This window comes from Microtus pennsylvanicus, chromosome 11 (assembly GCF_037038515.1).
Source record: "Microtus pennsylvanicus isolate mMicPen1 chromosome 11, mMicPen1.hap1, whole genome shotgun sequence".
Classification (NCBI taxonomy): Eukaryota; Metazoa; Chordata; class Mammalia; order Rodentia; family Cricetidae; genus Microtus; species Microtus pennsylvanicus.
This window is the reverse complement of record NC_134589.1, coordinates 90,704,418-90,718,029: the sequence shown is the minus strand read 5'-3', so window position 1 is coordinate 90,718,029 and position 13,612 is coordinate 90,704,418. Positions and strand designations below refer to the sequence as shown.

At 44.8% G+C, this 13,612-nt stretch overlaps 1 protein-coding gene across 2 annotated transcripts in view; it reads right to left on the bottom strand.

The window, feature by feature from the left end:
- Cramp1 (cramped chromatin regulator 1) overlaps positions 1-13,612 on the bottom strand; it is a 60,018-nt gene continuing 46,406 nt past the window's right edge. For both annotated transcript variants that reach the window (XM_075941525.1, XM_075941526.1), the window contains exons 15-21: positions 12,660-12,764; positions 12,231-12,409; positions 11,490-11,555; positions 10,625-10,856; positions 9,679-9,843; positions 8,403-8,551; positions 1-3,112 (exon numbers count right to left, since the gene is read on the bottom strand). In XM_075941525.1, the coding sequence (XP_075797640.1) occupies positions 2,948-3,112; positions 8,403-8,551; positions 9,679-9,843; positions 10,625-10,856; positions 11,490-11,555; positions 12,231-12,409; positions 12,660-12,764 (1,061 nt within the window). In that variant the 3' untranslated portion in view covers positions 1-2,947. The remainder of the gene's footprint in view (positions 3,113-8,402; positions 8,552-9,678; positions 9,844-10,624; positions 10,857-11,489; positions 11,556-12,230; positions 12,410-12,659; positions 12,765-13,612) is intronic.

Sequence of the window (13,612 nt, the reverse complement as noted above, 5' to 3'; positions counted from 1 at the left end):
TTTTCTTTTAAATTAGAGACAAAGTACGATATTTCCTCATGAATGCGTCTAGCAGATGTTTTTAAAAGTACATAAAACAATTTCCCTCTAAGCTTGTTATGACCATTTCTAATAATGTGGTCTGGTTAAAAATGCGATTTAACTGTATGAGACATCCTCTAGCAGTGAGGCCACAAGGAATGAAAAAAGAACAAGGAGGGAAAAAAAGGTTGACCAACATATGAAATGTCCCCAAAGTCATACTCCCTGAGCAAATACTATGCCTCTACAGGATATATGAACTTCAACTTGCCTGAGCATCTTTTCTAGGAAATAATCCACACCAAGCACCAGAGATACTGGATCTCAATCTTTTTGAAAAGACAAATCAACAAAAAGTCTAAGACATTAGTATTAACAGAAAAATTTCTTAGTCTGGTGGTGGTAGCACACACCTTTATCCAGCTGGATATGTCCTTATCCAGCACATAGGAGAGGCTGGCGGATCTCCTTGAGTTCGAGAACAGTCAGGATTACACAGAGAACCTGGGGATAGGGGTGATCTCATGTACATCACACTAAGTTCCAATGCACAAAGGAAGCCCTAGGTGAACAGGAGCCATCGAAACTGATGGAAAGGCAGAGAAAGATGCAGAAAGGAGGCTTTCTTGCTTTACAAATTTCTAACCTTTAGCAGTTTCCAGATTTATGTATGGATATTTGATTAAGTTGTGAGAAGTTATACCCACTGATTCCCAGCTACAAATGCCACTCTTTGTCCTTTAATATGGTGTTGATAAGCAAATATGCCTGTCTGGCTGTTAAAGAAGCAGTAGACTCTTCTGGAATCCTATCAGGTTCCCTGCAGTAAAGAATCAGCTCATTCCACCCCTGCTTGCTGCTAGAAGACAAGGGTGGTAGCCTCTGCTGTTCAAAGCAGTCTCAGCTCCTTTTAGAGATCACAGAGTTGCATGTGCCTCAAGAACCCAATTGCCTAGTGCTATAAGCTCAGTTAACAGGATGCCAAGAGCACCCATTCTTAACGTGGGAAAGTGCTTGAAATAGTGGAAGAGCAATTAGCAATGATCTAGGCTGAGTCTAGCATCCTAATCATGCCACAGTCCCAAGATCTAAAACCTGCAGCTCAGTAAAGGCATGCTGAAAGCACACAGCTGGGTAAAGATAACTACACTAGGGACTTCACCAGTCTTTCCTAACAGCACCACTCACTGCTCTTCTCATCTTCTAAGGGTTTTAGACTTACCAGACCTAGGGGATACATGTCAGGATCTGGGGCAGATCCTTTACAGGTACCAGTGAAAGGAGGAGGCTAGGAGGTAAAGGAATTTGCTGTCAAGAACCAGTATCCTCTCAGTTCTTGCAGTTGAGTCTGCATTCTAGGATGGTCTCAAGGACTACTCTGCAAGGAAGGAGAGAACACGTAGAAAGCAGAGGTGGCAGTTTCAGGAGTCAGGACTGTCAAGCCGAGTGTGGTGGTGCGCGCTTTTAATCCCAGCATTTGGGAGGCAGATCTCCGAGTTCCAGGCCAGCCTGGTCTACAGAAAAACCCTGCCAAAAGTGAAGAAAAGAAAAGAGAAGAAAAGGACCTGTCAGTCCTGGCTGCTGTGTGGAGAGGGATTGGTGAGAGAGTACTTCACGCGTCACCTGTTCACCCTGAACACACTGGGGCCAGGAGAGTGACTGCTGTAAGGATCTAAGAGGGCAAAACTCTTGTTGGCGCTATTCTAAGCAGGATGGCCTCAATCATGATTGCTGACCATAGTTGGGGTCCAGGAAAGAGCTGTTAAAACACCACCAAGTGGTGAGCTCTTAACATACTCTGACATGTGAACCCTGCTTGAGTTCCAGAATAGGAAGAGAGGCAGCCTGGGGTAAAGATACCCTTCAGACATTAGCAATAATACATAAAAATATTAGAGCATACACAAAAGCTTTATAGACACAGCAGTGTATTGTGTGTGGGGGGCAGGCAAGTAGAATGGTATCTTAGTTCACCTAGAAAGAACTGGAGTTTAAGCATCAAGCACAGGAAGAGAGCAAAGCCACCTACATAGAGGACTCTTAATATTCCATGTTCATGTCTACTTCTTTTGTTTTGTTTTTCGAGACAGGGTTTCTCTGTGTAACAGCCCTAGTAGTCCTGGAACTAGCTCTATAGACCAGGCTGACCTCGAACTCACAGAGATCTGTCTGCCTCAGCATCCCGAGTGCTGGAATTAAAGGTATGCATCACCGCAGTCTGGCCATGTCTCCTATTCTGAAACCACAAAAAAACCATTTCCAACCAGCTTTGTAGGACTGTATAAAACATCCATACAACCTACAAGACATACTTTTCCCCCTTTTATGTCAGGAAGAACCAAACCTCTGATACCTACTAACTCTGGGACCCTTCTCTGCTTCATCGTCAAGGCATCCAGAAAGTGTATTAGCTTGTAGATACCACCAAGAAAGAGCCTGATCCATACTCACTATCCCTTGTAACATCACTACATACACAACAGCCAAGTGGGGAAAGGATATCAGAAAGAAAGCAGCAGTGGCTGTGGTCTTCCTGAACACAGGATAACAGCTCCCAAGACAAAAGGAACACAGGCACATCTCTTGCAAGAAGGAGACCCTCTAGAAGGCTTCACATGCAGACACACAGGTGGGACTGCCACACAGCCTGCAGGATTGAGGAGGGGCTGATACTCAAAGAATTTCTGATGTCTACCCTTCTCAGAGCTTTGTCCTGGTCTCTGTGCACGGTACTGTCCCTGCTTGCTGGGACAGGCCATGCTCAGTTGCTCCTATGGGCTGCACATCGTACGCTGTTGGAGGTGCTCTGGTTCACGGTCTTCTGGGGATTCTGGGCTTCACTCTCCCTACTTGTGAAGACAGTTTCATGGGCCAGCCCCACAGACTTCCCTTGTGGATTCCAGGATGCCCATGTCACAAGGCACCGTCACTGAGAGAGGTCACCGACAGGATTACCACCTCCTCCACCATCAAAAAGAACCTCTCGTCGGCCAGGTTCATTAATGGACAGTTCTTGTGCCAGGTCATTAAATCGAGATATGTAGTCAATGCTGTTCTCATTCATCATGCACACCAGCTGGGAATCTACCACCTGTAGGACAGAAGGGACAAGAAGACCAAATTAGCTGCACGATGGCTCCAAGAGCAGAATGTCAACAGAAGGAGCCTATTACTCTACAAGGAACTTCAGAAACCGTGGTGGTCTAGGCACATGGACTTTTTTGAAGTGCATACTCTGCACAACATCCTAGAAAGTCCCTGGGAACACGAAACACCTAGACACTGAGATTATAGCAGCCAGCCCCAACACTCACGAAGAAGACAGTCCACAGAAAGGTCAACAGTGACAAGAGAAGGTGGAGATCAAGGCAAGCAGAGAGAGGTGCTCAGAGACAACGAAATGAGGCTCTCCAGAGCACCAGGATCGCATGTGGGGATGGGTACACGAACATGCGTGAGGAGGCACAGAGTGCAGCTACTCAAAAAAACACTAGAAAAACGGTATGCTCAGCATAGTAGCAAGGTAGAGAGAGAACTACTGGGAGGGTCCTGGGTATGTAAAGACATTATCCTGTGGAGATGATACTTTATTGTCTCACCATTATAGTGAAGTATCGTGAGAACAGGGACTTCTGTCCACATAGCTACTGTAGTAACATTTGGTAAGACTTGCATGAATTTTTCTCAGTGAACTAACTACATGATATGAATAAATACAGCAAGAACTAAATTTTAAAATTTTTTTTTTTTTAAAAGACAGGGTTCCTCTGTACCTTTGGAGCCTGTCCTGGAACTTTCTCTGTAGGCCAGACTGGCCTCAAACTCAAAGAGATCCACCTGTCTCTGCCTCTCAAGTGCTGGGATTAAAGGCATGTGCCACTATCATCCAGCAAATTTTAAAATTCTTACTGGAAATGTTGAACAAATCGAAATTTGTTCTAAAGAAAGGAGGGCTGGAAAGATGATGTATAGTGTGTAACAGTATTTGCTGCCAAATCTGATAATCTAAGCTTGATTCCTGGAACCACAGTGTAGAAGAAGAAAACATTCTTATGAGTTCTCTTTTGACTGCTATGCATGTGCACATGCACGCGCACACACACGTTTAAAGAAAAGTAGAGGGGCTGGAGAGATGGCTCAGAGGGTAAGAGCATTGCCTGCTCTTCCAAAGGTCCTGAGTTCAATTCCCAGCAACCATATGGTGGCTCACAACCATCTGTAATGGGGTCTGGTGCCCTCTTCTGGCCTGCACGCATACATGGAAGGAATGCTGTATACATAATAAATAAATAAATAAATATTAAAAAAAGAAAAGTAGAGCAAAGACAGGAAGTGATGTACATCCCACATTTTTTGAGGCTAAAGCAGGCAGAAGTTTTGTGATTTAAAGACCAGTCCAAAGTATACAGCAAGACCATGTCCCAAACAGACTTCCTCCACTTATGTATTCCTACCCTGCGTCCATAGTATCAACCTGTGACCAAAACAGCTTCTGTTCTCCCCATAAAATTGACCCATTATTCTCACTAAGATTCCATTATCAGACCACTGCATTCATAAATGATTGCTATCACACTTCCAGATGTTGAAAGCCTTTTCCAAAGGCAGAGGTCATTAAAGTACAGAGTTCTTGGGAAGACCCTCTGCGGAACATACTGGCTCTTTCTGCAGGTGAATGTGTCCTTTACTTGCTACTGACACAGTATTCTGTGTTGCTCGTTGTCTGGAATACCGCATCACCAGGAAAAATGCAAATGCTGACTTGGGAGTCTGGCTGGCTTGAAACTCAGCATTCTTGACCTCCAGGTAGTGCCCATGTCATAAATACCAGGGACTTATAGTGTCCATACTAACTGGAAAGGCAAGAACAGTCTTTTTTGTGTAAAACATTTATGTACAAGGAGCCCTATGAGTAAAGAATCCATAGTGAAGGGACTTGAGAAATGCCAAATATTGTACAAAACAGGGTTCCAGAGATAGTTAGCATAGTGCATTCCATGAAAGTATGAAGATTTGAGTTTGAAAGCATGAAGACTTGAGTCTCGGGTATTCATATAAAGCTAGGAGATCAGAGACAGGTAGATCCTGGAGCTCACTGACCAGAATCAATGAGCTCCAGGTCCAGTTTCCTGCAGTAAATAAGGTAGCAGGCTAGTGCTATACTGAGTGGATAAAGGTGCTTGCTACTAATGCAAATAACCTGTGTTCAACCCCTGGGGCCTACAGAGTAGGAAAAAAAACCAATTCTTTTTTTTTAACTTTTTATTTTTTGTTTTGTTTTGTTTTTTTTATTTGGTGTTTAAACGGGCTGGGGGGAGACTTAATTGGGGGAGGGGGAGGGAAATGGGAGGCGGTGGCGGGGAAGAGACAGAAATCTTTAATAAATAAATAAATTAAAAAAAAAAACCAATTCTTATAAGCTGTGCTCAGATCTAACCCCTCACTACCTCCACACTTTCACGACATAAGGACAGAGTAGATAACTAAATAAAATTTAAAAAATAAGATGGAGAGAAATTAAGGTAGGAAGATTTGTGGACTCCTGGCTTCCACACATATGTGTACACATAAACACACTCATCCCTACACAAAGATATGTGAGGAAGATTCATAGTATTGCTGCACTACTGTAACAATTCATGTATTTGTCTGCACGCAGACTCTTGTGTGCATCACTCTCCACCTATTCCTGTGAGGCAGGATTGCTCCTTGATCTTGGGGTTGGTTTTTCAGGACAGGATTTCCTCTGTTTATTCTTTTTATTAAATTGATTTTATTGAGCTATATATTTTTCTCCGCTTCCCTTCCTATCTTCCCGTCCCCTTCTACCCTCTTCCGTGACCCCTACACTCCCAATTTACTAAGGAAATCTTGTCTTTTGCGCCTTCCTATGCAGACTCTTATATATCTCTTAGGGTGCTCTTTGTTGTCTAGGTTCTCTGGGGTTGTGGACTATAGACTGGTTTTTCTTTGTTTTATGTCTAAAAGCCACTCACTATAGCCTTAGCTGTCCTGGAACTTGCTCTGTAGACCAGACTGGCCTCAAACTCATAAAGACCCGTCTGCCTCTTCCTTCCTGAGTGCTGGGATTAAAGGCACATACCCCCACCACCTTTAAATTTTTAGGCTAGGTTAGAAATCAGCAAGTCCCAGATGATCCTCCTGTTTGCGCCTTCCCATACTTAAAGCTGGGTTACAGGCAAAGGTTGGGCAGCCAGGTTGTTACATGAGTGTTGGCAACCAAACTCCTGTCCTTATGAGTGCAAAGTTAAGTGTTCTTAATCAACGAGGCATCTCTCCACTCCCTCTATTCTTATACTGTTCTGAAATTGTCAACCATGTCATGGTTCAGAAGTCAAAGCATTCCATGACTCCATCATCTCAAAATTCACATTGGAAAAATGAGAAACTAATGTATTTTTGTGAAAAAGGTGTGCTTAAAAAAATTTACTTATGGGGGCTGGAGAGATGGCTCAGCGGATAAGAGCACTGATTGTTCTTCCAGACGTCCTGAGTTCGGTTCCCAGCAACTACATAGTGGTGCACAGCCACCTGTGATGAGATCTGGCGCCAACTTCTGGCCTGCGGGAACGCGTGCAGGCAGAACATTGTATACACAATAAATAAATCTTAAAAAAATTATTAAAAAAAAATTTGATGGAGGAAGGTCATTGGTTAAATAAAGAAACTGCCTTGGCCCTGATCGGTTAAAATTTAGATAGGCGGAGTAAACAGAACAGAATGCTGGGAGGAAGAGGAAGTGAGCTCAGAAATCATGCAGCTCCTTTCAGAGGCAGACACGATGAAGCAAGCCGCCAGGTCAGGCATGCTGAATCTTTCCCGGTAAGACCGGTTCTACACAGTTTATTAGAGATGGGTTGATGGGGATATCAGAATTAGCCAGTAAGGGCAAGAGCTAATGGGCCAAGCAGTGTTTAAATGAATACAGTTTGTGTGTTGTTATTTCGGGGCATAAGCTAGCCAGGCAGCCGGGAGCTGGGGCAACAGGGAAGCGGCCCGCAGCTCCCTCAACAAAAATTTACTTATGAACCCAGTCCTCCCAGTCTTTTTTATTTTATGTTCACTGGTGTTTTGCTTGCTGTATTGTATATATGTCTGTATGTCAGAAGTCTGGGAACTGGAGTTACAGATAGGTGTGAGTTACCAGGTACTGAAACCCAGGTCCTGTGGAGAGCAGCCAGTGCTCTTAACACTGAGTCATCTCTCTTGCCCCGCCCCAAAAGTTGTATATTTATAGTTATTATTGTTTGTTTGTTTTTTTCCCCTGAGACAGGGTTTCATTCTTTAGCTTTGGCTGATTTCTAACCCACAGCTATCCTCCTTCCTAAGTCTCCCAATTGCTGTGACTACAGGATTATGTATTCATAATTCACAGGATTAGCATTCATCATGGAAACAGCGATTCTGAATATTGTTTTGATCTGAACTTTCCTTCAAGTGTGTGGCTATAAAACTCTTCTGGAGCCAGATGGAGCTGGAGCATGCCTTTAATCCCAGCACTCGGGAGGCAGAGGCGGGAGAATCTCTGTGAGTTCAAGGCCAATCTGGTATACAAGAGGTAGTTCCAGGACAGCCTCCAAAGCTACAGAGAAACCCTGTCTCGAAAAGAAAAGAAAAGACCCCCAACAAAACAAACACAAAAACAAAAAAACCTCTTCTGGAATAAATAGCAAGACCTTGATATCCAGGGAACCAGCTTGGGAAATGCTGGTTGAGCATCCTTCTCAAATGGTGTGTACTTTAATCAAGTCTCTCATGATGCTTGCAGCTCTGTAGCTAGCGCCACAGCTGCTCTCCCTCCTCCCTCCAGGGCTGGCTCTGTAGTCCTAACTAGCTGGGCGCACGCGCACACACACACACACACACACAATGTGAGGAACAGACAGCCTAGCCCAAACATGGGAAAGAACAAGTAAATAAAGAACAGAACTCTACTGCAGAACCTGTTCCCAAGTCCTACAGGATCATGGCCATAAAACATTATAGGAAAATGATACTCAAAGAGCAGGAAAGTGATAAAATAACATTACACCTTCCAGATGGAATTATACCTTACAGATTGGGTAACTGAGACAGTCCAAGGTTACACAGCAAGGGAAGGACAGGGAGAGATTCAACAGCTCTCTCCTGCCTTTGGTGATTTGGCTCTCCACCTTGATCCTAGGTTTCCCAGATTAGGAAGCCTACAAAAGACAGCTGCTTCTTACAGTTTGCTGTGGACTATCAGTTGTCCCAGTGCTGCCAGATCTCAGAGACTATGTATGGCTGTCTATCTGATACACAGTCCCCATGAACATTCCTTAAGACCAGAGGACCTAGGAGAGACCCCAGTAAGTTCAGGAATATGGCACTGCACTTACTTCTGCAACATCAGCAAGAGACCTGGACACAAAAGAGTCCCTTGAATTTCCATCCAACAAGCTAGGGCCAAGCAAAGATGTGCCACTGTTGGCCCCAACAGCAGTAGTTGGTAGCATCTTCTTGCTCTTCTCTGGGGATATGAAGCTGGCTGCAAAGAGAAAGCTGAGTCAGACATAGGTGTCCAGCTAGCCCAGTCAGGCCCCTCTAGGTCTCTACCGTCTTCACACTTGTTTCCAGGGTTACTGATAGCATCATTATGCTATAACAGGCTTTTGTCATCTCATGTTAGTGTACATTCATCCTAATCACTTCCTAAGGGTTCGGAGGTGCTATACTCTCCTGTATTGTATTCTCTGTGGCTAGACCCTGACTGATGGGCATTAAGTTTGATTCTAACTTCATGGATTGCAGATGATTTTGCTCATGTCTGAGACAGCAAAACCACTGGGTGAGGGGCTGGTTTCCTGTATTCCCCACCAGGCATAGTACCCATAACCAAGGATGATCAAGTTTGGAATTGTAAGGGTAGAAGCCTGGGTCCTGGCAACTATAAAAGCTAAGCTTAACGACTGATTCTCAATATATGCACTAAAGAAACAAGCAATAGTGAAAAGCAGGGAAAAAGAGATTCAATCACTGTGGCACCACTGGGAAGAGAAAATAAACATGATTCCATCCCCCAAACCTATATTTGAGGCACAGACAGGTTTGGGTTTAACAGGGGGGTCAGAGGGATGATTGGTTAGCAATCTAGGCTGGGCCTAGCCATTACTGACCCATCATTGCTTCAGCTTTAGCCTGCCCTACAAAGAGCTTTGATAAGTTATAAGAACTGAATGGAATCTTTCTCGGGGGGGGGGGGGGGGGGGGACGGACACACATTCTACAATACTCCATATGTGGTCAAGAATACTACAAGTCAGATACAACATCCACTTTAGAATATCTTACTGAATATATAAAGAAACTGAGAACATAAAGATAGTATGGTCTGTTTCTTTGTCTTTGTAAGAGCTCTGTAGGAAGGTTGAGCTAGTTGGACAGACAAGAGAAGGCACTGAAAACCAGATGAGTGACATGAATATTCTGTTTACAGAGTCTGTAACTGTGCCAACATTCAGTGAACTACACACTGAAAATCTGCATTTTCCTATATGTAATTTACACATTTAAAAAGTTAATTCAGAAATAAACAGTTGGAAAATGAGCAAAAATGCTCTCAGAGGTGTGGCCTGACTCCAATCTTGGAAAGAAGATCCCTCCAGAAACACTCACCAAACAAGCTGCTGAGCGAGGAATCTGTGGAGTCACTGGGGTACCACTGTGGGTCATGAGTGGGAGACGCAATCCAGTTGGGCTGGGGGCTGCTGGATGGGGAGGGAAGACTCTTGGAACTGTCACTGCCATTTAGTTTTGCTGGAGAAAGAGGGACTCCGTCACCTGTCAACCAAAATCCAAGGTCAGCAATGCCTCCCTGAACCCAGAGCAAGGCAGCAGGGGGCAGAGGCTATGAATCACGGAACCCAGGATACCCAGGATACACTGGGTCCACACCAAAGGGACAGCTGTCTTCAAGGCAACTTCATCTATAAGAAGGGCACAATGCAAAACATAACAGGCAGGGTCAGGCCCTGTGCCCAGAGCTATGCACCAGCTCCATGGGAAACACATGCTCCTGATTCCATCCTGTGGGGTACAGAGTTCCCAGTATACAACCGAGAAAAGCAAGGACTTAGACAAGGACCTACCAAGTCCATGGTTAAAAGGCTGAGAGGTATGTCTGTCTAAGCCCCGCAATCTGAGTCATGTCAGCAGGCAATAAGCAGTGGGTGCCACTACCACCAGGAACACCATCACAGAATGACTTCCTAAGCATCAGCTGCAAAACATGTGGGTTGCCTCCCAGAGATGCATAAATAGGAAACTGATCCCCAGGCTTCATAAAGCCTTCTAAACCATCCCATTCTCATCTCAAGGTTAGGAGCAACCCAACCAGACCACCAGTGGCTCAGCTTCCAGGTACTGCTCCTGCCAGAGCCAGGCAGAGGAACCTAGTAGTGGTAGATATTCAATGCTAAAAACTGACAAATACACTGGAACTTTACCAGGAAGTTTGGCAAATATTTAGGCAGATAACACTCAGGTCCCCTTTGCAAGTATGGTTGCCCTATCTTAGTAAGAACCTGGTTCTAAAAAGGTATACAAGGCCACCTGTACTTACCATACTGGCCAGAGCTGATGGCAATCTCAATGATGGAGTCACTGATCTGTGTGGCAGGTTCTCCCTGTGAGAGAACATCCTCAGGTGGGCCAGGTAGGGATATGTCCAGTAGTGCAGAAACATTGGGTGGGGAGAGCCGGGTGCTGGAGCTCTCTGATGAGGGTAAAGGTGTGGAAAGGCCATTCTGGAGATGAGTCTTGGGCAGCTCAGGTAAGGACAGAACAGATGATCCCTGCCAGGAAGGAGACAAATATTGTTCGGACACACGGTGCCCAGGAGCACTTGTCACGGTGAGTACAACCTTCATCTCTAGCTTGGCAGCTGCAACAAATGCAGGAGTCCCCCATTCTTCCAAAGGAGGAGCATACTCAAGAAATATACTTCTTTAGAAGAAAGTAAAGCCAGGTTAGGCTGAGACTTTTGCCATTGGTGGCATCTAGGTGAAGAGTAATTAATGCTCAGAAAGCCACCAGCCTGTCTGGGCAGTGGTGGCACATGTCTTTAATACCAGTACTCAGGAGGAGAGGCAAGTGGATCTCTGTGAGATCAAAGGCAGACTGGTCTACACAGTAAGTTCCAGGACAGCCATAGATGCACAGCGAAAGACCAAACCAAACCAAACCAAACCAAACCAAACCAAACCAAACCAAACCAAACCCTCCAACAGAGAAAGCCACCAGCCAATTATGTCCTGCTTCCCAGCCAAGAAAACCCAGTCCTTTTAGACATGGGGTTTAATGAAGGAAGCTGGAACCAGGAACAGCATGGTTCATTCATTCATGAGGAAATAGCAAGGAAGGGCATCGATGATGCTGGTAATGGTCTGTGCACTCAGGGAGGACTGAAGCCCTCAAGTGTACTTTACCTGGAAACTGTCTGTGATTGGCTCCTGCTCTGGTCTTGGAACGCTGATAAATGGGTCACTAGTGCCCTGGAACAACAAGAAGACCGATGAGTGGTTCACATTGCTTGTTTGGCTGAGGATCAAAGAAAAACTCTTCTCAGACACCTCAGTCCTCCTACAGACAGAGGTGCAGGAATGGACTGTGTTCCAGGCTGGAAATAATGGAGAGTCACAAGAGCATTGCCTCTGCACTTACAATCTTTTATTGCTTTTTAAGAAGAAACTTAACAGCTCAGTAAGAGGCTGGTCACATATTTGCAGGTCCTAGAGCTCCATGGGGTCTCCCCATGCATCTCCTTTCAAACAGGCAAAGAAATCAGAGCATTTGGAGACTCATGATTAAAAAAAAAAAAGTGGTCAAGAGTATATGAACTACTCTCCACCAAGATATAGCAAGCACTTAGTACCACCTGACTAGGGTCCGCGGGCTGATATCAGCCTTTGAGTTGAAATGCAGAACTATCCCATCATGCATGTTTTAGCAATGGATTCTTTAACATTAAAGAGCAAACATGTCTTTTCACTCCTCCCTCTCTGTGTTCCATGGTAGATGTTCAAACCTTGGCTTCTCTGGCTCAGGGTCTTCTCTAACACATCAGGCCTCCAAAGGTGCAACAGGGTCTGGTATGACAACAAGGCCAGCCCATGGCCTTGCCCCGGAAGCTATTGGTAATGCCAAACAGCACTTGCAAATGCACTCACCCTTACGGAAGTAACAGGCTCTCTGTTCTGGTGTGGTCCAGTGTCACCCTGCCCCGAGATGGCAGTGGTTACTTGTTCTGAAGTCAGTGGAGAGATGCCAGATGAACCATCAGTATCTAAAACTGGCAAGGGACTTCCAGGGATGATGCCAGCACTTTGAGCTGCTAAGTCGATGGCACCTGGCAACAGGAGTGATATATCAAACCTCTGTTCCATAACACTCCACTCCATGATGTATGCCCAGAGAGCTTGGGACAGCTTCTCCCTCCACCTCTCTTCAGTGAAGACCCAAGGGATTTGTAATACGCTTAGCAAAGCAGTAAGACATTATGCCTTGGAGAAGAAGAGAATATTACAAAGATGTATGACAAAAAAGGCAACTAAGGAACCTCACATAGTGGCTGTCAACTGTGTACATTTCAGACTTACTGGGCAGGTGACTAATGGCCTGAGATGGGAGGACCTTGGGCACTATCGGTCGAGACAGAGCTGCTTTGGTCAGAGAAGACTGGATGGGCCGGAACCAGCCTCTCCCTGTAAGGGGAAAACAAATGTAGTCACATCAGCTGATTTGTTCATGTTCTACAATGCACAATGGGGTTATGGAGGGTTTCCTTCACAGACACAGCTAGGATCATATAAGTCACTCAAGACTCCAAACACTTGCTAACTTGGGGAATGAGAAGTATTATCACACAGGCTTTCAAGAAGGAGGTCTAGGTTCAGTTGCCAGCACTCACATGATGGTGCCCAATCACCCATTAACTTCAGTTTCAGGGACTCCAGCACCCTCTTCTGGCCTCCATGGGCACTAGATAAGCACATGTTGCCCATACATACATGCAGAAAAAAGTCTATACCCATAAAATTAAAAAATAAAAGAAGACAACTCATGAAGGGACTAGAGAGGCTAGTAGTTAAGAGCACTTGCTGCTGTTGCAGAGGACCCAGGTTTGTTTCCTAGCACCCACCCAATGACTCGGCCTCTGCTAACTGCAGGAGATCTGACATCTCTTCTGGCCTTCATGGGCTTTTGACACCCTTACAGACACTTACACATACACATAAAAAATAAGTAAATCTAAGATTCATGGAGACATAGTTCAGAAATACATCAATTGCTCAGCTGTCTACAACTCCGGATTTGATCCCCAGGATCATAAGGAAAAAAAGATTAGTCAAGATAAATCAACAAGCATGTATATTAACTGCAGAACCCACACTTTCTAAGGCTTACATTAAAGTACCAGGGCACCCACTAAGTTTAAAGATTATATAAAAATGTCATCATACACCCCAACAACACATTTATTTTATAAGTGTTTGTCATGACTCTACAGGCAGAAAGTGAATACATTCCACTGAACTCAGAAGTGCTGCCA